The 27083-nt window shown below is 56.3% G+C and overlaps 8 protein-coding genes across 8 annotated transcripts; 5 read left to right on the forward strand and 3 right to left on the reverse strand.

Moving 5' to 3' along the window:
• Nucleotides 1–723: 723 nt before the first annotated feature.
• On the forward strand, nucleotides 724–3461 carry EsH8_III_000523 (dolichol kinase; the record flags this gene model as incomplete). The annotated part of the gene is made up of 2 exons (XM_083262248.1): nucleotides 724–1297; nucleotides 1351–3461. 2 exons carry the CDS (start codon nucleotides 724–726, stop codon nucleotides 3459–3461), a joined length of 2685 nt encoding a protein of 894 aa, XP_083122735.1.
• Nucleotides 3462–3838: 377 nt separating this feature from the next.
• On the reverse strand, nucleotides 3839–5621 carry EsH8_III_000524 (origin recognition complex subunit 2; the record flags this gene model as incomplete). Its single annotated transcript, XM_083262249.1, has 2 exons — nucleotides 3839–3953; nucleotides 4015–5621. 2 exons carry the CDS (start codon nucleotides 5619–5621, stop codon nucleotides 3839–3841), a joined length of 1722 nt encoding a protein of 573 aa, XP_083122736.1.
• Nucleotides 5622–6785: 1164 nt separating this feature from the next.
• Nucleotides 6786–7536, forward strand: EsH8_III_000525 (phosphatidylglycerophosphatase; the record flags this gene model as incomplete). Its single annotated transcript, XM_083262250.1, has 3 exons — nucleotides 6786–7007; nucleotides 7062–7400; nucleotides 7453–7536. The coding sequence occupies 3 exons, from the start codon at nucleotides 6786–6788 to the stop codon at nucleotides 7534–7536; spliced, it is 645 nt and encodes a 214-aa protein (XP_083122737.1).
• Nucleotides 7537–8684: 1148 nt separating this feature from the next.
• EsH8_III_000526 (uncharacterized protein) lies at nucleotides 8685–10061 on the forward strand (the record flags this gene model as incomplete). The annotated part of the gene is made up of 2 exons (XM_083262251.1): nucleotides 8685–8865; nucleotides 8914–10061. 2 exons carry the CDS (start codon nucleotides 8685–8687, stop codon nucleotides 10059–10061), a joined length of 1329 nt encoding a protein of 442 aa, XP_083122738.1.
• A 1088-nt stretch (nucleotides 10062–11149) lies between these two features.
• On the forward strand, nucleotides 11150–11908 carry EsH8_III_000527 (copper homeostasis CutC domain-containing protein; the record flags this gene model as incomplete). The annotated part of the gene is made up of 1 exon (XM_083262252.1): nucleotides 11150–11908. One exon carries the CDS (start codon nucleotides 11150–11152, stop codon nucleotides 11906–11908), a length of 759 nt encoding a protein of 252 aa, XP_083122739.1.
• A 1622-nt stretch (nucleotides 11909–13530) lies between these two features.
• EsH8_III_000528 (alkaline-phosphatase-like protein) lies at nucleotides 13531–15801 on the reverse strand (the record flags this gene model as incomplete). Its single annotated transcript, XM_083262253.1, has 6 exons — nucleotides 13531–14056; nucleotides 14110–14783; nucleotides 14841–14919; nucleotides 14968–15152; nucleotides 15205–15227; nucleotides 15285–15801. 6 exons carry the CDS (start codon nucleotides 15799–15801, stop codon nucleotides 13531–13533), a joined length of 2004 nt encoding a protein of 667 aa, XP_083122740.1.
• Nucleotides 15802–17747: 1946 nt separating this feature from the next.
• EsH8_III_000529 (P-loop containing nucleoside triphosphate hydrolase protein) lies at nucleotides 17748–22124 on the reverse strand (the record flags this gene model as incomplete). The annotated part of the gene is made up of 11 exons (XM_083262254.1): nucleotides 17748–18419; nucleotides 18474–18661; nucleotides 18713–18828; nucleotides 18883–19412; nucleotides 19470–19645; nucleotides 19705–20455; nucleotides 20508–20654; nucleotides 20705–20984; nucleotides 21036–21692; nucleotides 21757–21944; nucleotides 22011–22124. The coding sequence occupies 11 exons, from the start codon at nucleotides 22122–22124 to the stop codon at nucleotides 17748–17750; spliced, it is 3819 nt and encodes a 1272-aa protein (XP_083122741.1).
• A 2203-nt stretch (nucleotides 22125–24327) lies between these two features.
• On the forward strand, nucleotides 24328–27083 carry EsH8_III_000530 (Zn(II)2Cys6 transcription factor; the record flags this gene model as incomplete). The annotated part of the gene is made up of 8 exons (XM_083262255.1): nucleotides 24328–24423; nucleotides 24483–24506; nucleotides 24640–24758; nucleotides 24822–25300; nucleotides 25380–25681; nucleotides 25737–26174; nucleotides 26244–26494; nucleotides 26591–27083. 8 exons carry the CDS (start codon nucleotides 24328–24330, stop codon nucleotides 27081–27083), a joined length of 2202 nt encoding a protein of 733 aa, XP_083122742.1.

Below are 27083 nucleotides of genomic sequence, written 5' to 3' on the forward strand. Positions count from 1 at the left end.
AGTATTTCCATCGTCAGTCTCTTGCGAAGAAAGACCTGACAGCCAGCCAGTCGCCAGTCGGCCACTGCTTCCTGCCTTCGGTCCCGTGTCGGAAGGTGTTTACCAAGCTGTACCCGGAGCACGAGCCGGAGCGTGGCTTGGCAGCACCGCCAAGAAAATTGGCAAGATTGTCCATTGCTGAGCCACTCGCTGTGTGTTTGGACTTGTGGCTCGTGCATTCCCGAAATCAGGTGGGGATCGCTCAATGCTGCCGCCGTCACCGTCGCTGTCGCTGTCGCTGGCTCGTCCAGTCGCGTTGGCGCATTCCTCACTGGCGCCGCGCGGCTGATGGGCCGCTTCCCAACGTAGACTGACGCTGCCATACTGCGAGCCGGCCCAGATGACAACACGGGTCTCTACTAGCGGGACACAGCAATTTGGAACTTTCATGTGATGGAGCTCCCCACCACCACTTCGTCGTCACCAACTTCTCCCCAACTCCAATCGGTAATGGCCTGACGTGACTAAAAACATCAACAAAGCAATCCTCAGTAGGCCCCGGACGTTCTGAACCGCATTGCGACCCGCGAGCCACACCCTCACTTCGCCTCGTGGCTCTCGTCTCACCACTGCCGTATTCCCATGTTGCCTAGCAGCGCCAACACCTGCGCCCACGCCTAAGTCAGCTTCGACGATTTGGATGAATGCTGGCGCCGCAGCCCTCTCCGATGCGATAGCTTCGTCATGCCCGAGCACCTCGAACCGAACGCTCTCTTCGGCCCCGATACAGAAGAAAACGATGAGATACGAACCCTCAGTCGCTCCCCCCACCCCTACCATCACCTCAACACCGAGCTCCCTCACCCCGCCCACCGTCTAGTCGACCGACCGTCCAATTCGACATCGACACCGCCCAGGACGTCATCGGAAGACTCTACCCGAACACCGTCTCCTTTCCCATCCTTCACCAAGGACTCCTCCCAGGGAAGCGACAGCGGCACGGAAGCTGACGATGAACACTTCTTGAAGGGCCTTCCAGCCCCCAAGGTGCGCCTGCACAAGGGACTGAGGGGTCGCAATGAAACAATATCGGGTGCCTCTACGCCACTCCTTTCCCCAGAGCAGGAGGAATATGCCCTGCAGCGGAAAAAAGAAAAGGAGGACGAGAAGGAGGCCCGCAGGTTTCTCATCGACCGCAACTACCGCCGCACAAAGGAGCTCATTCGACGAGTTTCTGAGTTTATCATTGCTGGCTCACTGTTTGCCATTGTTTGCACAAACTCAAAGGTCAAGCCCATAATTTCCACTTGGGATCGAGGTATGTGATGTCCAAGCAGCTAGGCTTTTGAATATTGAGCTCACCATGTGCAGAACTGCGCTTCCCAGCCGCATTGATCACGTCGCTTATGATCCTCTACCCTATCCGACTGATTGCGTGGTCCATTCGTCACAGAACTTCATCCAAGAAGCCTTCAATCGCCATTCCGACCGTCTTTGATCCAGCACCGATCCTTTACCCGCCTTCAGTGACACTGTTGGTGTCTATGCTAATATCCCCCGACAACAGAGCCGTAATCCTACCAAACATCATTCTCAGCATTTCTTCAATACCCAAATACCTAATTCCAACCGCACGAGCTCATGAAGCAATCAACCCCCTTCAATGGATACTCTCATGCATCCCCCTCTGGATGTCGCAACAGAGGGGCACTTTCGCAGTCTCATTAGAGGCCTCCAGGCCATCCGTATCTCCAGAGACAGCTGTTCTTCTCTATCCGCTGCACCAAACGCTGCTTGTGGTGTTGCATTACCTTACAACGACGAGTTTGCTAACGGCCGAACTACAACTACTCTCGGTCGCCTTGATTAATGTCCTGCTTCTTGCGCACTCGCCCCAGGCCACTATTCTCCAAGCACTACTCTGGGGGGGTGGCGTGGGCGTCCTCGTCATCTGCGGACCCGTGATTCGGTGGGGCATCGCCTTGGCTAGGGTTCCAAGGCTGCGATTCAGGCGCGTTGCGACCCCATCAAAGAAGTCGTCAGTCTTTGGGTTCCTGTCTGAAGGACTGTCTATGCGGCGCTTCAAGCATGAGTTGCTTGGATCTTCGCTGGAGGAGTCGGCCTCAGAACTTGGCGACTCCGAGGAAGAGATAGTCAACGGTCCGTTTGCGAACCCGATGAGAGTGAGGACGTTCGGCGTGGGCGACATGCCGTCTCAAGCCGATCGCAAGATTGATGGCCAAACATCCGGCAAGTCTTCACAATCGCCGGACGGCTTTCCCGTTGGGCGACGGAATACGTTTCCTTACGCCCTGCAACGGCCCCGTCCCCGGCGATCTCTGACCCACACATCGGCGGGCCGGAGGAAGCGTACCGCTTCGACCACGGTCCGGTCGTTCTTCAAACTGACGGAAGGGCAAGCCACCATGAGAAAGTGGACGTACGCAACCTACGTCTACATCTGTATCGCCGCCATCATCCTTCTTCCTGTACGGGAGTATATAGGCAGATACGCTCTGAAAGGCAACGAACCTATCGGATGGGCACTGGGGTATCTGTTTGGCGAGCTCCCATGGTTCAGATTCAAAGTCGTGGAAGCGAACTTGGAGAGATGGATCTGCTTGCCTACGCGCCAGGATGAAGACGCGAAGGCTTCCTGCCACCAAGGCTGGGTACAGCACATCCGACTCTCCGACTTTGGCGAGGCGAACACGCGACTTCTGCTTAGCGCCTACTGGCTCGCCATCGTCATCGTCGGCTTGACCGTGGTCGTCCGCTTGGATCCCAAGTACGAGGTGGACACGAGACGGAAGGTCTTCCACTTCATGATGGTCGGCATGTTCCTACCGGCTACGTATGTTGACCCCGTCTATGCAGGTCTGGCATTGTCACTGGTCCTCGCAATCTTCCTTATCCTCGACCTTCTGCGAGCGAGTCAGCTTCCGCCCCTGTCGAGACCCATCGCCTCCTTTCTCACCCCGTACGTTGATGGCAGAGACCACAAGGGCCCCGTCGTCATCTCCCATCTTTTCCTCCTCATCGGCTGCGCCATCCCGCTCTGGTTATCACTGGCCACCCTCCCGCGCGCCGGAAACGGCTACTTGTCCGGCTGGGAGGTGCCGACCCGCGAGGTCAGCATGGTGGCGGGCGTCATCTGCGTCGGCCTAGGTGATGCTGCGGCATCCCTCATTGGCCGTCGCTACGGACACAGGAAGTGGGTCTGGGGCGGTGGAAAGAGCCTCGAGGGCAGCCTCGCCTTCGCGGTGGCCGTTTTTCTTGGTCTCATGGCCGCGACTACGTGGTTGAGGGTCGGAGGCTGGCCGGTCGCCGAGGAGCAGCAGGTCTCGTGGCTCGCTGCGGCCCGCAATGCCGGCTTCTGTGCCAGCGTGGCGAGTCTGACGGAGGCGGTCCTGACTGGCGGAAACGATAATGTTATTGTGCCGGTGGCCCTCTGGACATGCGTGAAAAGTATCGGCGTTTAAAGAGGGAGCATGGGGCGGCGTTTCACAGGAAAGGGGATTTTAATGGGTACCGGTCGGGTTTTACAAAATACTCTTAGAGCATCCCCAAGGGGTATGATTATTACGATTACAATGCCTTGGTTCATCATATGATCTTGTCGTGTGCGAAAGCACATGCAAGCCTTGCGTGAATGTTCTCGACACTAGCTGCTCTCCCGCGGGCATGCATAACCCTCGACGAGCGGCCTACACGTGTTGATTCTACACATGTTTCATTTTCCCTAACACCCTTTGCTAATCTTGATGCAGATGCTCCCATGCTGCCTTTGCCCCGACCCAAATAAGACGCCTCCGCATAAATCACGTGGCAGAGTTCTTGACGTGTCTGTACCCTAAAATCATGACATCAGATCCTCCAGGATGGCCTCGAGCTCCTCTCTCCCAAAAGGGATACTCAGCAACTCCGTTCCGAGGGCATCTTTCCTGCTCGTGATGATTTGATGGTCGTGGAACCTGCGTTGGGTTAGCTATTGCACATACCGTAGCCAAATGGGTTGGGAAAGGGGGGACTGACTCCTTCAGCAACGTCCGGAAAGCCATCTCGGAGCTGCAGATGAAATCCTCGACGGCCTTGTTGTACACCATGCGATATTCCACGCCCGGGTTCTCCGCTCCGAGTTGCTGCTGCTGGGAACCGTCGTCGTCCATGGCGGACAGGACCTCGATGACGAGCAACTCGAAGAGTTTTTTCGCGTTCTCGGGCAACGAGCGCAGGACAAAGACGACTCCGTCCTTGCCGTTGACGCGCCGGGCCTTGCGGCCAAGTAGCTCGTGCACGTCGTCGACGGTGTCGAGCTCGACCTCCAGCGGGCGGAGAGTGGTGCAGTCGTGGAAGAGGAAGTTGAAGGATGTGCGCTGGGCAGCGTCCCAGAGGAGAGGAAACGAGGGCGTATCAGCTGTCGCGATGAGGTGGATGCGTGGGTGGGCGGCGAGTTGTGAAAAAAGCTGCTGCGTTGCGGGTTTGCGTAAGGGGGCAGCGTCGATGGAGTTTAGGATCACAGTCAGGTGGGTGTCCGAAGACGTCAGGGCCGAGGAGAGGGTTTGGATCATTGCCGTCGGCTGAGCCGGGAGCTTGAGTGAGGGGCTCAGAGCTGAGGCGATAGTGGTGAAGACGTCACGGGCCGTGATGGTGCGGACGTAGCCGTTCACCACCACGATGGGGGCTTCCGGATCCTCCGCATAAAGGTGTTCTGCCAGGCGGCCCGCAAGGTCACGCTTGGAGCCCTGGCCGAACAGACACAAGCTAAACCCTTGCGCGAGCTCGAAACGCCACTGCTCGAAGGAGGCCTCGTGGAGGGACTGCAGGTAGGTGAGGTCCTCTTCGTGGGGCTCCTCGCGGGCGCGGAGGAGGTCAAAGTACTCGTCGTGCGTAAGGAATTTGAGGGAGGAGAGGGTGTTGTGGGACGTCTTTGCGCGGCCGGGCTTGTTGTGTTCGAAGTAGATCTCGTGAGGAGGGAGGTCGCGGGGAGGGGTCGGAGACTTTGGGGGTGGTTGTTTGCGTGGGCGACCACGGCCACGGCGGGAGGGCGTTGCGGATGGTGTTTCGGGTTCTGGTGGTGGTATCTCTGCCGCCGCTGCTTCCCGTACCTCTTCTGCGTCCTCCTCTTCCTCGCTGGATTCGTAGATTTCACGAGCTAGACCCTCGTCGTCATCGTCGCTGTCTCCGTCGGCCACGACGCTGTGAATGAGGGCTCGGGCACTCTTCCTTCGTGCGGAGCGGTCTGCCGCCTGTCTCCTCCTCGGCGTGAATCCATTCGCCCCGGTAGCCTTTACAGGTGTTACCAACGTGTTCACGTGTCGCAGCTTCGAGGGCGTCACGGCGCCGTTGGCTTGCAGGGTCGCGGACTTGGGCGGGCGACCTCGTCGTTTCTTCGGGGTCTGTTTCTCGGGCTCGGGCTCGGGCTCGGGCTCCGGAGCATCCTCTTCTTCGTTTTCGTCGTCATCAGACGGGACCTCGTAGGGATCGGCACCTGCAGCTCGGCGCCGCCGCTTGGAGGGGGTGCCGTTCAACGGCCCATCATTGTTGAATTCGTCCTGTAGTTGCTGGCGGGAGCGTTTCTGGCTCAGTCTACCGCTCGGAGAGTCTTCCACATCGGGGTCTTGGTTTCCTCTTCGGGCCATTGTGAGTTTTGCGCCTTTGGGATGTTCGCCCTCGTAGACGTTTGCTCTCAATGGGCGGGTGTTGATCAATATCGCGGCTTTCGACGGCACGGTAAAACGCGCTAGGTGCGAAAATGTGAAGTCGAACAGGGCGACGCAGCGAAGTGGGCCCGCGCCGCTAATTAAGTTGGACAGTACGCTAGGGGGCCGCCTGGCGTTCCCCAGACCACTGACCCTGCCCACTATAAGTTCAGTTCGTCATACCTACCAGCTCAACTCTATGTCATGCTCATGATAAATATCCTGTAGTTTCTCTTTTACGTCTCGCAGAATCGCCCCAGGCTGAACCCTCTGTCTGCTGTCCCAATAACAAGTCTATATCCTTTCCGGATTCCTTTCTTGGCGTCTTCGAGTTTCCTTGTTGTAAAAATTCCGTTACATCGCAGCCCCTAACACGAAAAATTCGAGTGTATTAAAGATGTCCTGGCATCTTTTGAGGCTCTTCGGGCAGAAGTTGCATGAGATTCTATAAGTTGTGAGAAATTAGACGGCCGGGGGGGTTAGTTGGTGTCAAGTCTTTTCTCACGGTTCAGCTTGGACCACAAAGTTCAAACAAAAGTCGACGCCCTTCCGAGGACACGATGCGTTCGGGCGGAGCACTGCAATCTGTTTGAGGCTGCTATCACGCACTCTTGCAGATAATGAAAACTTAGAGGCCAAGTGATATATATGTCATTGCGTCCATAACGGAAGCGCTGCTTTCGAATTTCTGGAAGCTACTCACCATAGTTCGAGTTGTTGGGTGAGATTAGTCGCGCTTCTCGAGTGTCAGTGGTTTAAACTAACCAATGACGAATATCTTCCTCGAACTTATGCTAGCATAGATGTATACGGTAATTGCGCAAAGCACAGAAGAACAACCGGGTCATGTTCAAGTACAAAGTGTCAAGAGAGCCTTTCTCGTCGGTGCTACTAGGTATGGTACAGCTGGCATTCAGACAGGGGTCCCCTGCAACTTGCCGACATAAACTTGCCTTATCGATTGACAGGGGTAGCTGCTGTCGCTCAAGCGGTAGGTGGCCCAAGCTCCTCCTGCATGTCAAATTTCAACCATCTCAGCCATTCCAGCCACACAGACGTCACTCTCCTCCACAACCTATGCTCGCATCAAAGCCATCCATCACAATGAACCTCAATCTCTCAGGGTCCTTGAACGTCTTCAAGCTATTATTCAAACCGTCCCTGTGTCTACCACAGCATACTGTTGCCACTTTCAACGATCTACCAATTCCTTTTGAAAAAGCCTTCGAGGGACAGAACCGGAAATGCGACATCAGGGCGGTTGTGCTTGACAAAGATGACTGCTTCGCTGTTCCCCACACAAATGAAGTCCACAAGCCGTACAAAGTAGACCATGATTCCAAAGGTGAAGCCATTTTTCTGGCCGCTAACTGTTGAAAGGAACGCTTCGAGCAGCTGAAGGCCGCGTATCCGGGCCGCCGGCTAGTCATCGTCTCTAACACGGCTGGAGCCACTTCTTATGATAGCTCGCTTAAACTAGCCCAGGAACTTGAAGCAGAGACGGGCATTACAGTTCTTCCTCACAAGACGAAGAAGCCAGGATGCGGCACTGAGATCATGGAGTATTTCCGTAGCCATCCCGAGACAGGTGTCTCCCATCCGTCCCAGGTCGCCGTTGTTGGCGATCGCTTGACAACAGACATGATGCTGGCCAACATGATGGGTGGCTGGGGATTTTGGATTAGAGAGGGTGTGATCCCAGCTGAGAAGAAGAGTGTGGTTAGTGAGCCTCCTTCCAAGGTGGGAAACATTAGCTAATATGGCTATACAGCTCTCAAGACTAGAATGGCGTCTGGCCGCAGCGTTGACTGCCAGGGGCTACCAAGCCCCAGAACCGCGGAGTCCTTTTGAGTAAATTGAGAGTTGAAGCCTTTTCTAGTTGCTGCAGCTGTTCTTGTCCTAAAATACGAAGGAGTCAAGACAGCCTCCAAAGCCGCACCTTCCTTCCTTGGACGAGCATAACATTCAACTAAGCTTCACCTCACTTCTGTGTCTGCATGACATTCATTGGCTTAACCCCAGTTCTTTAAATTCGCATTGTGACACTCTCAATCCGACTTTCAAGGCAGGTGCGGTGCTGCACTCTTGCTTGGGGGCCATTCCTTCAGGTTACTCGCACCTGCGTCGTGAATCCATATGAGCCCATCCAACGTCACGAGGGTCTCTGATTTATTGCTAGACCGAATCATCATATCCCCGCCTCTGCGCACACATCTCCAGCTCCCGGTTGTCAAAACAATTCACCTCCATGCCGCCGCATTCCATCTTATCTAGTACTCACCCACGCCGTCACTTTTGCCCTTCTGCCGGCATCGCGCAAATTCACTCTCCCGGGACTAGAAGGTTAAGCTACAGACTCAATCACTGATTCACGCTTTTTCTCCAAAGAGCTGATTTATGAGTCTCTAACCCAGACTGCAATCTGCTCTTAGCCACTCACCCGTTCTCCCCTTCCTCTACAACATAAACTCTCAACCTTTCAAGGTTACTCTTTAACGACATTCATACCTCAACCATCTTACCGAGGCCGGACTTTGTTTCTTTCCCTTCTTCCGTTCTTCCACTTTTTCCCTTTCTTCCCCTTCTTCATCGTTACTGGAGACCTCACCCACGGCATTAGACATCTCGGGGTCTGGTCACTTTCTATTCACTCCGTTGAGTCCTGGTCTGTTCTTTCCAAATAAGGATTCTATTAAGCACGCGACTGATTCTTTCTATTAAATTCCTTTCAGGAAGACACCATCCTCGGTCTGATAAGATTGCAGCTCCATTACATATCCAGACTGCTCTCTTTCAATCACCTGTATCCTTCAATCTACAACTCTTCACTACCCCTTGTGCACCGATTAATCACACGAACGAAAACCGGCGAAGGCGACTTCTACCTCCCAACAAAATAACTACAAGTTTGACGCTCTGCCTTGCGCTACTCTCTTTGCCAACGAGCATTTTCTATCGGTCGGCTTAGTCACCTTTGAACATTCAGCAATCACTGCAGTCAAAATGGGTGGCAAGGTCTGGTCTCTCGAGGAGGAGGACGTCTACTGGCGTGTACTCATCCCTCAATCGCTAAGGCGCGCCGTTCCTGGTCCTGCCCAGACAAAGAGCTGGGACGACTTGGCCATTTTCATGCAATCGACCATGGGTTCCGCTGCAAAGCGCAATTACACGGGTCTCGGTCTTTGTAAGTCAAGCACACCATTTATTGCGCATGGTGCTAACTTGAACACAGTCGAGCATTACTTTCAGAATGTCGAAAAGGGTAGGGTCTCGCCCAACGCATCCAAGTATGTGCATGAGTATAAAGGATTACTCGCAAGAGCCATTGAAGAGGAACAAGAGACCGAAATTGATGAGGATGACGAAGCAACCATCCCCAACTGCAGCCACGATGGACAAGGCCATGACGGACAGGGCCACGAAGAACAAGGCTTCGGAGATCACACTGGCGAGACCGCCGAGGAAGAGGATCTAAACGACGAGGGAGTCCTGGGCGATATAACGGCCAAGATACATGACGAAGACAAGGAGAACCTGCCCATTCCTATCGCCCATCCCCCTCTTGGTGCTGCGCAGTCCTGGGTGGACATCCCTTACTTCAACACCGCGGTCCCCTTGCCCAACATGATGCCATCCTTTGAGTATCGTCAGGGAACGATTATACAGTATCCCACCTCGTCAGAGCGCACGTCTCTCTCAGGTGCTTCATCAAGACCTATTAGACGGAAAAACTACTTTCGATCACAGCCCTATGCGACTTCTAGAGCCTCCAGAGCCCAGCGACAAAACCAGTCTTCGACGGAAGCCCAAGCTCCTACCAACAGTCATGCTCAACACCATGGATACCAGCCAGATCAGAGCAACCACAACGGCGGTCAGCACTGCTACGCCACACCCATGGAGTATGGCGGTTACCAAACACCTTCTATGGGATACCATCAATACGGACAGGATGCAGACCAACTCCAACACCATCTAACTCAGTTCGCCCCCGACCAGGCGCCAAACTTCAACTCCTACAACATGGCCGTTGACTACCGACACAACTCCCCGATGAATCATGGCCCGCCCCGCTATTCGATGCTCAATGAGTATTACAACAACAAGGCATGGGAGTCATCTGGACAGAGCTCTGCCTCTGTTTCGACCAACCCTGGAAGCTCTCTCCATAGCAGAGCCTCATCGGCATCTCTACTTCATACCTACGGCTTGCCATCCTCGGTTCTGGGCCACCATCAGTCGGTCCAGCAGGACAATCATCAGGACAACTGCGTGAACAGCTCTGGAATCCCCGCGGGTGAAATTGAGGCTGAGTGGATGGCCGGAAAAGACGAAGACTTTCAAGTCTTTGAGGAGGCTTCCGTTCGGCGCCAACAGTAACTTCAGAGATCACGGCATTCTTTGTATTATTCTGTTTTTCCATCTTTCCTTTCTCATGCGATAGGCATGGCGTGTTGCGATCACGGTCATGATCAACTTTTCTCATGACACCGTCATTCGGCTCTAATGCCCAGTTATGGATTGCGATATTTCTTTCTTGCGACAAAGCATGCGATAATGATATGAAGACCATCACCTCTCTCCGAGACCCGAGAGGTTGAAGGAAAGACGTGGGGCTTTTATTACCGCCTCGTAGGATTGCAACAAGATGGGCAGGTCTAAATGGACTTTGGCATTGGGAGACAAGGTCGACTTGGACATGGGTGTCGGGAAAGTCGCCGCATAGATATCCCGTGGTTTTCAGGAGTGCGAGCAGTGATACTGATAGATAGACCCCCAGTCGTTCTGGACCCAAGTCGAGATAGCTTTCCCCATAGCTTTTCATAGGAATTAAGCATCATTCACTGATCAGAACTTGCCCTGACAAACCGTCCCAAGGAACCCACTAACTAATGCACATTCGCCGTCCAACTTTGCTCACCCCAACCCCCCCTTCATTCCACGTCTCAAGTTAAATAAGATATGCACGATGACTAAGCTTGCCGAAGAAACTCGAACGACTTTGCTTGTCCGTGTCTCTTTGGTGGATAGTGGAGCGAAGCAAGGCAAGGCGAGGCAAGGCAAGGAAGGAGTGGCATGATCTGATATTGGAAGAGTCGTTCGCCGTCCGAGCGGCGTGCAAAAGCAGGGAAAGTCTGAAGAGGCGATTCCAGTTCGCAAATGCTTTAAAAAGTGCATCGTTTTCCAATTGACGTTGGTTTGTTTTTTGCGATTTTGTTTCTTCGGATTTTTTCAAGTCTTTTTTGGGGGCGTGGGAAACAAAAGCCTGTCCGCACGTTGCTTTCCCTTTTTTGCCTGTTCTTTTTTTTCTGTCGAACTACTACGTATTACCGGTACCCATCTCACCTCTGCAACAACACAACGTCTCAATCGGGCCAACCAAACATTTTTTTTTAGGGGAAAAAGAAGAATCCGAAAAAGAAGAAAAAAGGCAAAGAAAATAGAAAAGGTCCGAACGTCATTTAAAAATGACAATCAGCCTCGAAATACCAGTCTTCTCGCCCTCGTCGGCGCTGCACGCCCAGGCCCTCGGCGCGCAGCGCATCGAGCTCAACGCGCAGGGGAGCTACGCCGTCGGCGGCACGACGCCGACGCTGGCGGACCTCAAGGGCGTCACGAAGTGGCTCATGGTGCCCGTCAGGGTCATGATCCGGCCGCGCGGCAAGCCCTCGGCCGACGAGCCGGACTTCGTCTACACGGACGACGAGTTCGCGACGATGCTCGAGGACGTCGCGGCCTTCCGCGGGGTGCTGAGCGGGGAGAGGGGCGACGGGTTCGTGTTCGGCGTGCTGAAGGCGGCCGGGGCCGGGTTCGCCGTGGACGTGGAGCGGAACTCGAGGCTCGTCGAGGCGGCCGGAGGGCTGGCGTGCACCTTCCACCGCGCCTTTGACGAGGTCATCCGCGAAGGGGAGGCGCCAACGATCGCGGAGGGGGTGAGGGATTTGATCGGGTGCGGGTTCGCGGGCGTGCTCACCTCCGGGGGCCCGGGCAACGCCGCGGCGAACAGGAAGGCGCTCGAGGCGGTTGTGCGCGAGGCCTCGGCGACGACGAGGGGGCTGGAGGTTATCGTCGGCGGCGGGGTCAGGAAGGAGAACGTCGGCGAGGTGGTTGGCGGGTTCGGGGATGGGGTGTGGGCGCACTCGAGCTGTTTTACGGGGAAATGCGAGGAGGGGCAGGTCGATGACGAAGAGGCAATGGGGATCTTGGAGAGGCTTTCGGAGAAGTAAACCCGCTTTCCCGCCACTTGAGGCGCACACACATAGACAAGCACAGAGGTGCACAATGGAGGAATGGGTCGCATAAATGGGGCGGTTTGGGTCTTGGACTGATAGATTCGGTGGTCTCGGCGGTTTAGACGGGAGGGGGGATGCCGGGTGGGGACCGGCAGGGGGAGGATCCGGATCGGAGCCGGAATTATTCGGCGAACGGCGGCAATTCAATTTGTTACTAAACAACTCGTACGCGCCATCTAGTGAAGCTCATCTCATTTCATGTATTTAATGCTAAACTCTGGTGCCGCTGGCATAATCTCCCACTGTCGAACCACATGAAGTCGGAAATAACCTGCCGAGGACGGATTGCGGCTGCGGGAGATCGGCCCCGGCGCATGCAGGAAGGGGGCTGATTTTCTTTGGATGGGCCTCGACGAGCGGGAGGGGTAACCAGAAAGGAACGATGCACGACATACCTACATCGTTTGACAGCTGCGTCTGAACTTTCTTCCTTGCTTTTTTTTCTCTTTCATTCTCCGTGGGATATAAACCCTGCCGTTAATACCACGGCCCCCGCTCTACCCTACAGCAAACGCATCAACCCTGGAGCTTGTCACGAGCCGTTCCCGTCCCGGGCCAATCTCGGGAGCCATCTCGCCAGATCAACTGTTCATCCCGGACGAGAATCTGGTCCGGGGAGGGGTGAGCCATCATTATGGTTCGACCGGTGGTAAACGGACCATCGGAGTGGACCATCGTCAGTTGATCAGCCGATGCGGCCATGGCGCGGTGGGCGAATGCCCTTGTAACCTTGCTCAGAGCCGCGACGACGCCACAACTCTCCAGATTAGACGTCGAGACTTCATTGTTCACAAGCATCGATGAACGCACAGGGTTGCATATTATGCGGTTGATTGGACGGCACAACTCGTGCCGCCTGCTCCCGGGTGTTTGCTACGGAGGGCCTGAATCGGTGCCCGTTCGCCCCTCCTTCGCACCCCTGACATGAAGGGAAAAGAGGATACGTTTGCGGGCCCGACGAACCCGTTCCCGAAAGACTGAGCCGGAACTTTGGGCAATGCTACATCAAAGGAGGGGAGCAGGCTCAGCCGCGGGGCCCACTGCCGCTCCAAGAAAGCGGTTCGAGGAAGAAAAGAGAGAAGAAAAAAAAATGGAAATCCTACAGTGTAACGTCCGCGTGCCCCTTGCAAGACCGGGACCAGCAGCCCTACGTGACCAATGCAGAGAGCTCGCCCCCGCCGCTACGCCCTCTTCTCTCTCCGGAGCGTATGTTGTACGTCCCGCCGTCCTCCCATAGTTGAACATTTCCACTGCACCCGGTTTCGAGGGTGCTGCCGGGCTTGACGATGCCGCGGTGTCACGAAGTCGGTCGGTCGAAAGGGAGGGGTCCAGGAGGCCCGAATCTACTGATGCAGTATTATTTTATTACTTTCTAGACCCTTGCAACTATAAATACTTTGTGCCGCAAGGACTTTTCCCTGTCTACACCCAAAGGGCCTTTTCTTTTTTTGTACATCACGAAACCAAATCTTCGCAACACCACCCCCGACACCGCTCGCCATGCATCCCCCGCAAGCCTCAAAACTTGGGAGCTTCATTCAAAAAAGCCAGAAAGCTCAGAGGGCCATTCTGCGCCTGGCCCCGCCGCAGCCGGGGACCGTGCCGTTGCGCGGCTGCGCCAGGCCGAGGCAGTTGGCCATCTTGTAAAAGATGTCAATGTTGCTGTAGGTGCCGCCAAAGGTCTCCTGGCAGGGGCCGCGGGCCCAGACGGCGACGTCCGTCAGGGAGTGGACGCCCTGGGCCTCGTTGGTGGGGAGGGTGCCGTTGACGACGAAGCCGTCGACGGCGTCCTTGGGGTTGGCGTAGTAGTCGGTGGTGTTGGTGGCCGCGACGGCGGGGGTGCGGGCCGACTCGTGCAGCTTGTAGTCCTCGCGGCGGTCGGGGTTGGCACCGAAGCCGGCGGCGATGGCGTAGCGGGGGTTCCAGTTGAGGGGGAAGTTGGGGCCGGTGTTGTAGCTGACGCCGGGCTTCTCGACCGTGTACTGGGAGAGACCCGAGTTGGCGTAGACGCCGACGGCCTTGCGCTTGGTGCGGTCGTCCTCCTGCTCGGCGAGGTACTTGGTGTCGGCGTTTCCGAAGACGCTGTTCTTATGTTAGACCCGGCAGCATAAGCTCGGACGGAGGGGTCGACTTACTCAAAGCCGTGGCCGTGGTCGGAAGACACGACGACCAGGGTGTCCTCGAGAATTCCGAGCTCCTCGAGCTTCTCGATGGTGGCCTTGACGGTGTCGTCGAGCTCGAGGAGGTCGCCAAGAGCCCGGTCGTAGTCGAGGGTGTGCATCTGCTTGTCGATGGAGGCGGCCTCGGACATCAGGAAGAAGCCCTTGTCGCCGCCTCGGTTGTGGAGGATCTCGACGGCCTTCAGGGTCATCTCCTTGAGGCCAGGGACGTCGGCGGCGGCGCTCTTGTTGCCAGTGGGGTCGTTGGTAAGCTTCGCCAGGTTCTCGGTGAGAACGTTGCGGTCGAGCCAGACGGGAAGGTTGCCCTGGGTGAAGATGCCGAGCGTCTTTTCGTTGGGGTCGGTAGCCTCGAGGGAGGTCTTGTTAAGAGCGATGTTGTAACCCTTGTTGGCAAACTCCGCGTAGTAGTCCTTGCCCTGGTAGGAGCCCTTGCCGGGGTAGAACTGCTCGGCACCGCCGCCGAAGTAGACGTCGGGGCCGGTCATCTTGGTCCAGGTGTAGTTGGTGATGCCGTTCAAAGCCTGATCGATGAGGGGTCCGTACAAGGAGCGGGATCGGGTATGGGCGGTCAGGGCGATGGGAGTGGCGTCGGCGATGAAAGCCGTGGAAACGGCACCCCAAGCGGAGCCCTACCGGAGTCAGCAAGGCCATCCATGTAGCAGCAGCATCTTCAGCGGCAAACGTACCCAGATACGGTGGATCAACTCGACAATGGTCTCGACCTTGGGGTCATCGAAGGCGTCAGGGGAAGAGTCGGCGTAGACACTAACACCAGTCAGCGAAACCCTAACACGCGCAGCCTTGGAAACCTACCCCATGGCGTTCACGGTGCTCTTGTGGCCAGAGTACAGAGCAGACGCAGAGTTGGCGGAGTCGGTGATGTAGCTGTCAATGGAGTGGGTCATCTGGTGACCGATGACCGGGAACTTGTCCAGCGCCAAGCTGGTCTGGTACTTTCCGTTGATGCTCTTGTGACCGAGGAGGCGGGCGGCGGTAACCTGTGATGAAAGTCAGCAGCGACTCCAGCGTCCGACTTGGGCGTGTAAGTACCATGTTGGTAGTCATGCCGTCACCTGCGAACTCAATGTTAGCCCACGAACCGCCAACGAAATGCATTTCGCAAGACTTACCAATGAAGAAGATGACGTTCTTGGCCTTCTTCTCCGTCGCCAGGGGTCGCACGACCCAGTTGGCGGTAGTAGTCTTGCCGTCGTAGTATGTGAGGGTGACTTCGTAGTTGCCGGGCTCGTACAGAGCAATGTGGCGCCAGATCTTGGAGGCCACATTGACGACGCTCTTCTGCTTGGCGTCCTCGGCGAAGAGGTCCTCGTACCAACCGAACGACCACTTCTCGAGCTCGGGCTCGTCAAGGCCGAAGAAGTCGGTCAGGCTCTTGGCGGCGGCGCCCTCCTTGGTGATGCTGACCGTGAAGGCCTCATCGGGGACGCCGTTGTTGAAGGCCTCGGAGCCGTTGACGGGCGCGTGGACCTCGACACGGAGGTCAAACAGCTGGCCCGGGAGGAAGTCGGACTGGTCGGGGGGCAGGACGCAACCAAGGTCCGGGCAGGTTCCAAGTCGCTGGTAAGTCTGCGCCGACACGAGGGACAGCGAGGCAGCCAGGACTGCGAGGGGGCTGAGCTTTGCCATCATGTTGATCCGACCACGGGGAATTGGCTGCCAATGGAGTCGGGGCAAGGACGGTGAAGCGTGGGCAGAAGGAGGGCAGAGCTTCCCGAGCTTGGAAGAAGCTTCCTACAGCTCGAGGGCTTATATACCATGGCAGGATGGGAGAGAAAAAAATCATGCCATGTGAATTGGGCGCCGGGAGGGCTCACCCCCCCGCCAGAACCGTACCTCGCTCCCAGAGACATGTCCCTACTGCATGACAGCATCCTGTCGGTTCGCGGATCCTTGCATTCGCGGGCCAAGCACGCAGAAGCCGGGATGAAAGCTGCAGACTGCGCATTGCCATCCCAGCTGAAGGAACTTTAGACCAACGCCTTGGGTGGGATTCCGTTGCCCGAGTTCCAATACGGGCATGCAATTGGCCCGCCGAGGGGAGCGGGAAGGCCGATATCGTGACGGCGTCCGCGACGGGGTGTTGGGACGAAGACAGCAGAATGTAACTTCACGGGTCGTTTTGGGCGTAAGAGGCACGTGTTGCGCGAGCTGAACGGTCGGCATCTCGGACGCGCAGCGCCAAGGCTCTTGCCAACGACAACGGGCGGAGATGATGCCAGGGACAGCAAGAGGAAAGCCTGCGTCGCCGGTGTTCGAATTGGGGATGAAGCCTGGAGGCGTGGGGTGTCGAAGGCAGAAGAGATGAACGGCGTCATGTGGCGTTGGCTTGGCGCTGCAGGTCAGGGACGGACATGAGCTCCCAAAGCTTCTGATCTGCCTCGACGAGTATCATGATTCGTCAATGTTGCCAGTTCTGGTCGGCTCGTGGGGCGGCCGCTAAAATGTCAAGAGATGGCACAGCGTGGGAGTCGCGAGATTGTGACGCGGGAGAGTCGGTGGTGACCGTTGGGTCAGACCTCGTGGGCGAGTTGCGGCCGTTGATTGGCTGCTCGCCGTGTAAGTCGGGGACCGGGGTTGATGGCGGGGTTTCTCTGGGAGACAAGCTTACCACTTCATTTGAGAGACTTTGCTGGAAGAATCGCAATCCCCGAAATTGATCAGTGTGATGCAAGACGATCCAGTAAGAGCGAGATGGCGAACCTGTAAAATCCCAAACGAGCAAGTGGCTGCAGAGGGCGCATCTGCGGCCTGTTGTTCCTCGTGGCCGTGGTTCGCATCGCAAATGCCAAGAAATGAGAGGTTTGAGCTCCGATCGGATTCCGGGAACCAGCAATCGCCAAGATTCGACAGACGTTTTTTTTTTCTGACTACTGAATGGCTTAGTATTAGGTATCGATTTATCTAGCCACATGCGGATGTGGTTTACTCGAGGAAGGCTTTACAGAGTCGGCCTGGTAGAAAGAAGGCAGTGCTGATTCCAACTGCAGTAGCATCGGAGGTCTGTGACCAGATACAGCATAGCGACGACAATGGTCTGCCGATCAGACGTATACAGCAGGAGGGTAAGTTTTGTCAAAAGCTAGCCTCTCCGGCCTATGTGGCGGCCACGAGTTGGTTGTCTGAACCGGTGCTTCGATGAATCTAAAGACGCAGCCGAAGGTGCCGGGGGTCCTTTTGTCGAATGACAGGCAGGGGGCTCTTTGGGTGTATTGCAGGAGCATTTAGTCAGGAAATAAATCAGAGCAACAGGATCTATTCCAGTTGTGGGAAACGAATGGAGGAGTGTTACAAATCAACTGATGCTGCCCTGACCTTAGTCGACTCATGAATATTTTGGGATAATCAGAACGAGGAATAGGATGAGCAAGATGAAGAAGCTATAGGAGCGGAACTTTTTAATGTTGAAGTATTACGGTATATATTATAAGATGCTCTATGGATACCTGCGCTGGGCAGCGCACCTTTGATGTTGTATAAATATTCCCAAACGCCACGCTCAATGTTGGAGGAAGAGCGCGCCCGACCTCATCTAGAGGCGCAATGCTGCCGCACCCCGTCCACGGGGTACGGTCCTACTCCAGGTTCTGTGCCTCGCACATCTTCTTGTACATGCCCCCCTTGGCAACAAGCTGCGAATGCGTGCCAGCTTCCACGATCCGGCCCCCGTAAAACACGCAAATCATGTCCGCGTCCTTTACGGTGGACAGCCGGTGCGCGACAGCGATGGTGATTCTCTCGCCGTCGCTCGCCGCCTCGTTCAGCGCGCGCTGCACAATCTTCTCCGACTCCGTGTCCAGCGCGCTAGTCGCCTCGTCGAGCAGCAATATCCTCGGGTTGCGGATGAGTGCTCTCGCAATGGCGATGCGCTGCCTCTGGCCTCCGGATAACTGCATGCCGCTGCTGCCGCAGGGTGTGGCAAGGCCCTCGGGCAGGGAGGATACAAAGTCCCACGCGTTGGCCGCGCGACAGGCCAACTCGATCTGCGAGTCCGGAACCTCGGCAATGGAGTCGGAATCGATGCCCAACGCAATGTTCTCGCGGATGCTGCCCTGGAACAAGGTCGGCTCCTGCTGGACGAGGGCGACGATCTGCCGGTAGAGCCGGGGGTTGAGGTCCGTGAGGGCGTCCCCGTCGACACGAATTGTGCCGGTTGTCGGATCGTAGAAGCGCTCGAGCATGGCAATCATTGTGGACTTACCGCAGCCGGAGGCGCCCACGAGGGCGACGAACTGGCCCTTTTTGATCTGATCTTTTGTCAGCCTGGGATATCAGGGCACTGCGTGTTCGCCGTTTCTTACCTCAAGATCGAGACCGCGGAGTACATGCGCCTCGGGCCTCAAGGGGTATGAGAAGCGGAGCTGTTCGAAACCGAGCGCATTGCCGGCCTGGGGCGCAGAGTCGCGGTTTTGGGGCGACTCTTGGATGGTCGGTTGAAGGTCGTGCAGCCAGAACAGGTAGTTTGCGGCGTTGGTACCCTTGGTCATGCCTAACGACAAGTCAGATCCTGGCATCGTTTGACCGCAGGGGTTTTACTTACTGCTGGAGTATTGAAACAGCTGAGAGGCAGCTTGTCCAGAGAAGAATGTGCCCATAAACGCCACGAAGAACTGGTACATTGTGATTTCCTGAAACGAGAGCAGCCGGCAGCCGTACCTGTAAATGTTATATTAGCAACGAAACCTCGATTTGCGAGAGGAAGAGACCGACCAGAAACCAAGAGCCAAGAAGAAGTATTCGATGCACTGAGTAAGTCCGAAAGCAACCGTCATGGTGAACAACGGCCCTGTCGAGGCCCTGACAGCGTGATCGAGCTCGTCGGTGTATCTCTTCAAGACTATTTCCTCGATAGCCAGAGAAGACACCGTTCTGATGGCAGTGACCGACTCCGACGCGATAGCAGCGCTGGAGGAGTAGCGCTTCGAAGTGTTGGCGTCGAGCTTGGCGTCGAGACGAACCTTGACGTAACCTGAGCCAACTAGAGGCGGTAGACCGGCCAACACAACGACTAGGCCCAGCTTCCAGGTCGTAGCAATGGCCAAGATGCTACAAGCAACGACGTTGAAGGTCGAGATCAGGATCAAGCCAATGTTGAATCCCATAAGTTCCAGGATGGCCTGTGGGTTCGACTCAAGCTTGCTCGCTAGCGCTCCAGTGTTGTTCTCCCTGCGGTCGAAGAACTGGAGATCTTGCCTGAGGAAATCGTTCAGGCATTGTCGTCGAAGCTTATGGTTCAATCCCTGGCAGTGTATGATTAGCAAGCCGGCGGGGGTTGCGATCTGACGTGAAGTTCTTACCTGTGAAATGAGGTTTGTTGACCATCCCATTACGAAGTAGCAAACCAACACACCAAGAGCCAGGACGAAGAACATCAGAGAGTAAAAGTTGCCCTTGGTAATCATCTCAGAGCCGGTGAGAGTGAAAACATCTACAAGGTTCGCAATGATTAAAGATTGGCCGGGGAATGCGCCAGCTGCATGTCATATTAGTCAACATGAATGGAAAAGAGGGCCAAGTGCAGAGAGGACTAACCAGCAACAATAACAGCCACCAACGTCGACAGGTAAGCCCATTTCAGCTCTGGCGTCTCACGCACCATGCGGACGACAACGCCGATCAACCCCATAGGCTTGTGGTGGTCATAGTTGTCCCGCTCCTTTTGGGCCTCCATACGCGCCTGGTCTGTAGTTTTGTATCGGCTCATAGTCTTCGTGAGATCGAGATTCTCCTTTGGCATGGACTCTTCGTCTTCCTCCGTCTCGGTGATCGATCCCTCGTCCGAGACATTCAGGTTCTGGGCTCTTACGAGACGGGTGTAGGCGCCGTCCTGCTGGAGGAGTCCTTCGTGAGTCCCCTGCTCGACGATGGTGCCCTTGTTCATGACCACGATGTTGTCCGCCTTGCGGATCGTGGCAAGCTTGTGGGCAATGACAATCGTCGTTCGACCTTCGGATGCCTTGTCCAAAGCCTGCTGCACAACGCCCTCCGCATGGGGGTCCAGGGCGCTGGTAGCCTCGTCTAGGAGTAATACTTTCGGTTCCGAGATGATGCTCCGGGCAATGGCAACACGCTGCTTTTGGCCACCTGACAAAAGACCTCCACGCTCGCCAATCATGGTGTCGTAGCCTTCGGGTAGCTGTGAGACGAAGTCATGGGCGAAGGCAACCTTGGCGGCTTCCTGGACGCGCCGCAGCTGCTCGTCCCGGGGTGCAGTCTCCCATGGGGTACCAACAAGTCCATTGGCGATGTTATCGAATACGGTTCCCTGGAACAGAACAGGCTCCTATGAAGACATTAGCACGATCTCGGCCACCTTGGCTTCGGTATCTACTCACCTGCTGAACCAGTCGGACATTCTTCCTGAGCCAGTTAAGGTTCAGGCGGTCAATGGGTCTACCGTCAAGCTTGATAGCGCCTCCCTTGGGGTTGTACCATCGCTCGATCAAGCCGATGATTGTGCTCTTTCCAGAACCGCTCGTCCCCTGAAATGACGTTAGAAACAGCCCTATTCATGCGTACCGAGTAAACCTACCACAAGCGCGGTCACTTTGCCCGCAGGCACATGCAGGGAAAAGTTTTTCAGCACCGTAACCCCGGGCCTGGTCGGATATTCAAAAGTGATATTCTCCAGGTCAACGACTCCCACGGTCTCGGTTGGTTGTTCGCCGGACTTGTCGAACGGGTCAATCTCGGACTTTCGGTCGATTAGGCTGAATAGCTGGGCAGCAGCCGAGGCAGCACGGGTGAATTCGATGATGTACGGCGTCAACATGGTAAGACTGGTGGAGCCAATGACCACCGACAAAAGAACCCTACCTAGAAGTTAGCCAACTACGCCCGCCCGCCAGTTTGGAAACACTTACGTAAAGATGTCGCCAGATTCTGTAATCTCTCCTCGGTTCAGCATGTGGATACCTTGCCAGAAAGCCAAGGCGAAGCCGGCGTAGATGACAAAGTATTCAAAAGAGAACAGGATGCCGAAGAGGGGAGACTTCTTCCTTCCGAGACGATGCGCATCTTGGAGGAACTTGTCAAACTTCTGGACCAACCTCGACCGGATCTCGAATGCGTGGACAGTGCGGGCACTCGAGAGAATGCCCTCGGAGAAAGACCCGGACTGGGCGTAGATGTCGAGGATCTTAGTCTCGATACCGGCCTCGATGGTAGACACCACACCCATAACGATGAGAATGAGGGGCGCGATGCAGAGTACGATGAGCGTCAGCTTCCATTGTGTAACGAAGGCGATGATGAAGGCGGTGACAAAGACTGATAACCCTTGGAAGGTCAGGGCAAGCTTTTCTGCGACTCCGACCTGGATCAGGCGTCCGTTAGAGATGGCCTGGGTCGCAATGGAGCCTCCGGAGCCGATGTCGTAGAAGGCCACTTCTTGTCGGAGGGCGGCGTGCAAGTACTTGTGTCGGATGTTTCTGGTGATGCGATAGGCGGAAAAGGTGGTCAGAGAAATGTAGCCATAGGCAAGGACGAATCTTGCAATTCCCAGGTAAACAAAGTAGAGACTTGAGAAGGGGTCAGCCGGTGTCGCATTGGGTACCTTGGATATGCACGGGAACGGAGTCTTACGCGAGCTTGCCGACTTCGCTGCGGAAGTCGGCAGGGGCAGTTTGGCCGGTGGTGAAGTCTTGAATGGTGGTGACGAAGCTACCAAAAATTAAGTTTTGGAGGGCAACGGCAGCGCCCGCAGCAACGGCGCATATCAACGCGATAGCCTGCAGGAAACGTTCAAAAGGACCTCCAAAGGTAAAAATCCTCTAGACTCGGGGGTCAGCGCATCTCCATCAAGCAACAGGGTTGTCGGCTGGTTGGCGGGCTCGTACCAGGTAGGCCTTGAATGCGCCGCCCTCGTCCTTGACAGCTTCAGCCGGTGAGTTCGCCGTGGCAACAGTGTCTCCGGCCGGAGCTTGCTCCTTCTTCTCGGGGTCGAACCCCATGGTCTCTGGCGTTGGTTGGCTCGAGAATCGCAGGAGAAAGGACGATAATTCTTCAGACTCGAGCTAGGTACGTGCGGGTGATTCTAATTTGGCAATAAGTCTGGGGATCCTCGGGAGATACAACAGACGAAGGGATTATATCTTGTAGCATATCCCGCCGGAAACATGACAGGTTCTGCACATGGGACTAAAGAAGACGGACATCTTCGAGTCTGTCTCCAGACGAGTTTCGAAGCGTTTGCGAGCATTTGCGAAATGATATGCCGCCAAGGTCAGCAATGTCGCTAATTCCGTCATTGAAGCGCGGGTTAAGCTGGCCGCGGAGCGCCGTCATGGAGCCGGTGCAATGGGTCCGGCCGTGGTGTGCACAGCTAAGCGAAGAGCTGATTGGCCGTGGGGGGCTTGGCGGTTTGGCAGCGGGGCCCGCGGGCTCAGGACTGTGTGTTTTCTGTGCGGCATCCCGCTGAGACGGGCCCACTGGGACGGAGTGCGGTGTTCTCGGGACGCGAGAGTCGCCCTGGCCCCACCATCCCTGCGCACACATTGCCCGCCTGCCCAACCATATTAGAAGCTTGTCGCGTCCATAGACGTCGCAAACGCCCTTCAAACTTGGAGCAGAGGTAGGTGGCTGATCTATCGGCGACGGAGACCGACATGCCTCTTTGAAGCCGGAGACCGATATGACTCCTTCGGCGTGCATGACGCGGCGGTATCTGAGACGCAACGACACGTGTGGGAGAAGAAGCAATCGCAAGCTGGGAGTCTCCCGTAAGCACGATATGACGGGCCACCGACGCCCTTCTCTCCTCGTCTACCACACGGGCTGCATGCAGTTGCGGACCAGAAGCCTGGCAGCCGGACTCGTTGTCGCCGCGGCGCGGCGCGGCGCTGAGCCTGTGGCCGAAGCAGCCGTCGCCTTTGGGGTCTTCCAGGGCGAGGGCAGGTTGCATCCAAGCGGAATGATGTGCCTCTCTTCAGGTTGTGCCCAAGGCATGCATCGCCTCTTCTGTCGTCCTCGTCATTCTCATCATCTTTTCCGTCCACCTTGAAGTCGCCTTGAAGCCGATAGTATTATTGGCAGACCGAAGAGGGGGGCGTTGGTTGTGGGAGAGATGAGAGTGGTGGCGGCAGAGGTCTGCCTACATTGAGAAAGCAATGCAAGGGATGGAAACTCTCTACCTAATTAGGCAATAACCGAACGAGAGTGTACAGTACCGTTGTTATTTCATTTCTCTCTACCGTCTACGGATACTAAAGTTAGTATGCACCGCCATCTGCAACCTATCAGAGGCACTCTGCACGGGCAAACCGGCCAACCGGCAGCAATGTGGCTTTGGATGCCTGGCCCAGTGCTCCATAGATGCCGGTGGGATACGTTCGAATAGACTATGTCGCAGTGCTAGAAGCACGCAAAATCGGTATTTACAGTCCGTGTATTGGCGAATCATTTCTCTGCGCTGCCGTAACCTGCGTCAAACACGCTCGTCCCAAGTGCCCCATCCCTCTTTACGGCGGGTTTACCTGCCCAATCGGGCCTGGGCGAGCTTGGATGAGCCCTGGAGGCTGGCGCATAGAAATGCTAAATCCCTGAAAGGCGAGTTGCAGGGAAGCCTAGCTGCAAAAGATAGTCCATGCCCGTAACACGTACTTGCAACGGCCTTACAGCCATTCATATGGGCCGAGATCCCTTCTTCGTCCTTTTTTCCTTGCCGTTGCTCATCCCCTTTTAACTGCAGATACGATTCGTATTGTCCAATCCCAAGCCCTCAGCCTCAGTCGTGGACCCCGGCTTCGGGAGGTACAGCCACAGAGTCCCACCTAGTGCCCGGCCGTCTCCATCCATAGTCCCGCGAGTGCTTCGGAAGCGGAACCCGCGCGCTCCGCAACGACCTTCTTAGTAGGACCCAAGGACGCCTCCGGACCGCGTCCCTCCCGCCGTCCTTGTTGCTGGATTACCCGCCCACTCGCTCAATTTCTCTGCTCGGGACCCGACTGCACCACCCTCCGCCTGCGTCTTGGCACCCGCACTCCGCTCCACTCTGTGCCACATCCTTCGGTGGCCGGATTCTCGAGCCTCCGCTCCGTTACCCGCCCCGCCAGAGCCCTCTCTCTCCTTGTACGCCAGGTGCCACGCCACGTCCCTTACACCAAAGGTAGGTACCCCGGGGCACTGGGCAGATCCGCCCACCTTCTTTCGGGCGCAATGGATGTCGAACCTTCACCCGAAGGTGTTGGTGCTGCCGCAAGCACCTCTGCCGCCGGCAGCTCGTCGAACCCGACTCTCCCCATCAAAAGAGCGGCAAGTCCCCCATATATACCCCATTTCCCCCATGTCATTAAAACTAATTAGACGTACAGTGCGATGCTTGTCGTGCCCGAAAGGTAACAAGCCAGGCGATTCCCCACTAACACGCCGCCCTTGCCTGCGTGTAGGCTGCCGCCGTGCTTGTAATGCAGGCAATGTCGCTCGTAAGGGTTCACTGTGCACGTAGGGCTGACAGTGTATCTTTTTCAGATCCGCTGCGATAGGGAGGAACCCTGCTCTCACTGCCAACATGCGGGTATCGAGTGCAGGAACACTTCGGGACTCAAGCCCAAAGAGAAGAGGACTCGTATTCTCATCACTCCTCAATAGTGAGCCCCCCTCCCCCCATACATGTGCATTATCTCCGGACCTTGACGCTCACCCCCGTTTAGTGAGAGGAAGATCGACCTCATAGACCGTCGCCTCGACGGCGTTGTCCGCCTCCTTGAGGACCTGAAAGTGCACTTCCCTACCGCGCCGGCACCAACGGCCTCCTCCTCGGCTCCGTCAACGTCAGCTCCCAACCCTGTTCGGCTCCAGCCGAACCCAACCGTCTCGTCGACGTCGACGCCCGCCAGCCATGCCACTTCCGTGCACACAAGTGATCCGATGGCCGAAGGCGAGTCATCGATGACCGCCCAGTCAATCTTCGCCCACGACTTTCTCCGGAAGACGGTTGGAGACGGCACCTCCGTGCTCGAAATGCGGGAGACGCTCGACGCCCTCCACTCCCTAGTCGAGGCGCTGAAGCACCAACCCGCCTCCCACGAGCTGACCTATCCTCACGCCAGGCCCTTTGCCAGGCCTTTTTTCGGCGATTGCGAGATGCCCCCGGTACAGTCTGCCGTCAACATCATCCGCGAGGCAAAAAGTGCGTCTCTCTCTCTCTCTCTCATGCGCTCCCGTGCACTTCAAGATTACGTGTGGCTAACTTAGGATCCGGCTGTAAGCCCAGCGAGTTCTCGGCGTCGAGTGGATTCACAACTTTCTCCACATGGACCATTTTACAGATTTATGTCTCAAGGTGTACTTTGCTCCGACGGAGTTCAACGAGGCCGAGTTCATCATTGTGAACGCCGGGCTGGAGACTCTTTACTTGGACATGAACATGAGCAAAACCATTGCGGCGTCCGTCAAAGAAGAGTACACGAAGATGGGTGCCATCTGTCGTGCCAACGTCGAGACGGCGCTCGCCAGCCTGCCTCTGCATTTACCTGCCACAATGGACATGATTGTGGCCTTGCTGTTTGGGGTACGCCCCGCCGTAGAAACCCCAGCGTTGGGTACCATTTTCTGACCATCGATAGGCTTACCACGCTGTCGAAGTAGCGAAGCCTTCGCTGGCATGGACCCTGAGTGCGGCGGCCTCTCAGCTGTGCCAGACCCTGGGGTATCACCGAATAACATCCGTCAGGGGCGGCAACCCCGACGACGAGGACTACAAGATCTTTCTTTTCTGGTCCGTCTACTTCGTGGACAAGAGCCTGTCCCTCCGCCTGGGCCGTCCCTCCACGATCCAAGATTACGACGTCACCGTCCCCTATCCGTCGAGTGCCAGCAAGACACACGGCGCCCTGATGAGCTACTTTTGCCTGTGGGTCCTTGTCTCGGGCATCCAGGGCAAGGCCTACGAGAAGCTGTACAGCCCCGAGGCGATCTCCCAACCCAGCTCCGTTCGCGAAACCCGCGCGCGAAGCCTGGTCGCAGAGCTTCAGCGCGTGACCGACCGCACTCAGGAAACACACGTAAGTGCTCGCAACCCGGCTTTGCACCGTTGGCCGCTGTGTGTGTACGAGGACTGACGGGTTTAGCAGGCACTGTATCTGAAGTCGGCGATCGAGGCAGTCGGCGAAAACACAATGGAATTTTTCAACGTGTCCGACGAGGTTCTGCGGCTGTCCCTTCTAACCATCATCTACCGAGCCGTCCCATCGCCCCCTGGCTCCGCGACCACCTTTAGCACGGAATGCATCAACGCAGCAAGGGCCACTCTGCAGCGGCACGAGGACTGCATGTCAATCATGGAAAAGGACGGCTTCCGCCTGTTTCCCATGTATATGAATTGGTAAGCACCGCGGGACTGCGAATTCGTTTTCGTCTCCGATTTGGGGGGGGGGGGGGGGGATCAGTATTGGCCAGTACGGCTAATGGCGCTTCACAGGACGATTCTTTTCTCGCCATTTGTGCCATTTATTGTCATTTTCTGCCAAGTAATGGAGACCAGAGACACGGCAGACCTATCGCGGATAAAGGGCTTCGTCGAGTCGATACAGGGTGCGAAGGACTTCAACGAGGCATCGGCCAGGCTCTTCAGGCTCTTCCAGGTCCTCTACAACGTGGCGTTCCGGTACGTCGAGATGCGGAACAACTCGCAGCAGTCGGAGCAGGCGCAGTCGAGCCAGGAGATGGACAAGTACCTGGCAGCACTGGGCTTCCCCCCGGCGGGGCCGAACAGCGCCGACCGGTCGTCGGAAGAAGGGCTGGGTGGCTCGGCGCAGATGGCGATGGGCGGCGAGGACGGGATGAATCCCGCCGGCCCGGGGCCGCTCAACCAGATGATGTGGATGGGCAATGCGTCGCAGCTGGAGGACTGGTTCTACAGCAACCAGCAGATGATGGGGCTTGTCGAAGACGACGGCTCGTTTTTGCAGTGA

The sequence above is a fragment of the Colletotrichum jinshuiense genome, chromosome 3 (genome assembly GCF_051148585.1).
Source record: "Colletotrichum jinshuiense chromosome 3, complete sequence".
NCBI classification, from domain to species: Eukaryota; Fungi; Ascomycota; class Sordariomycetes; order Glomerellales; family Glomerellaceae; genus Colletotrichum; species Colletotrichum jinshuiense.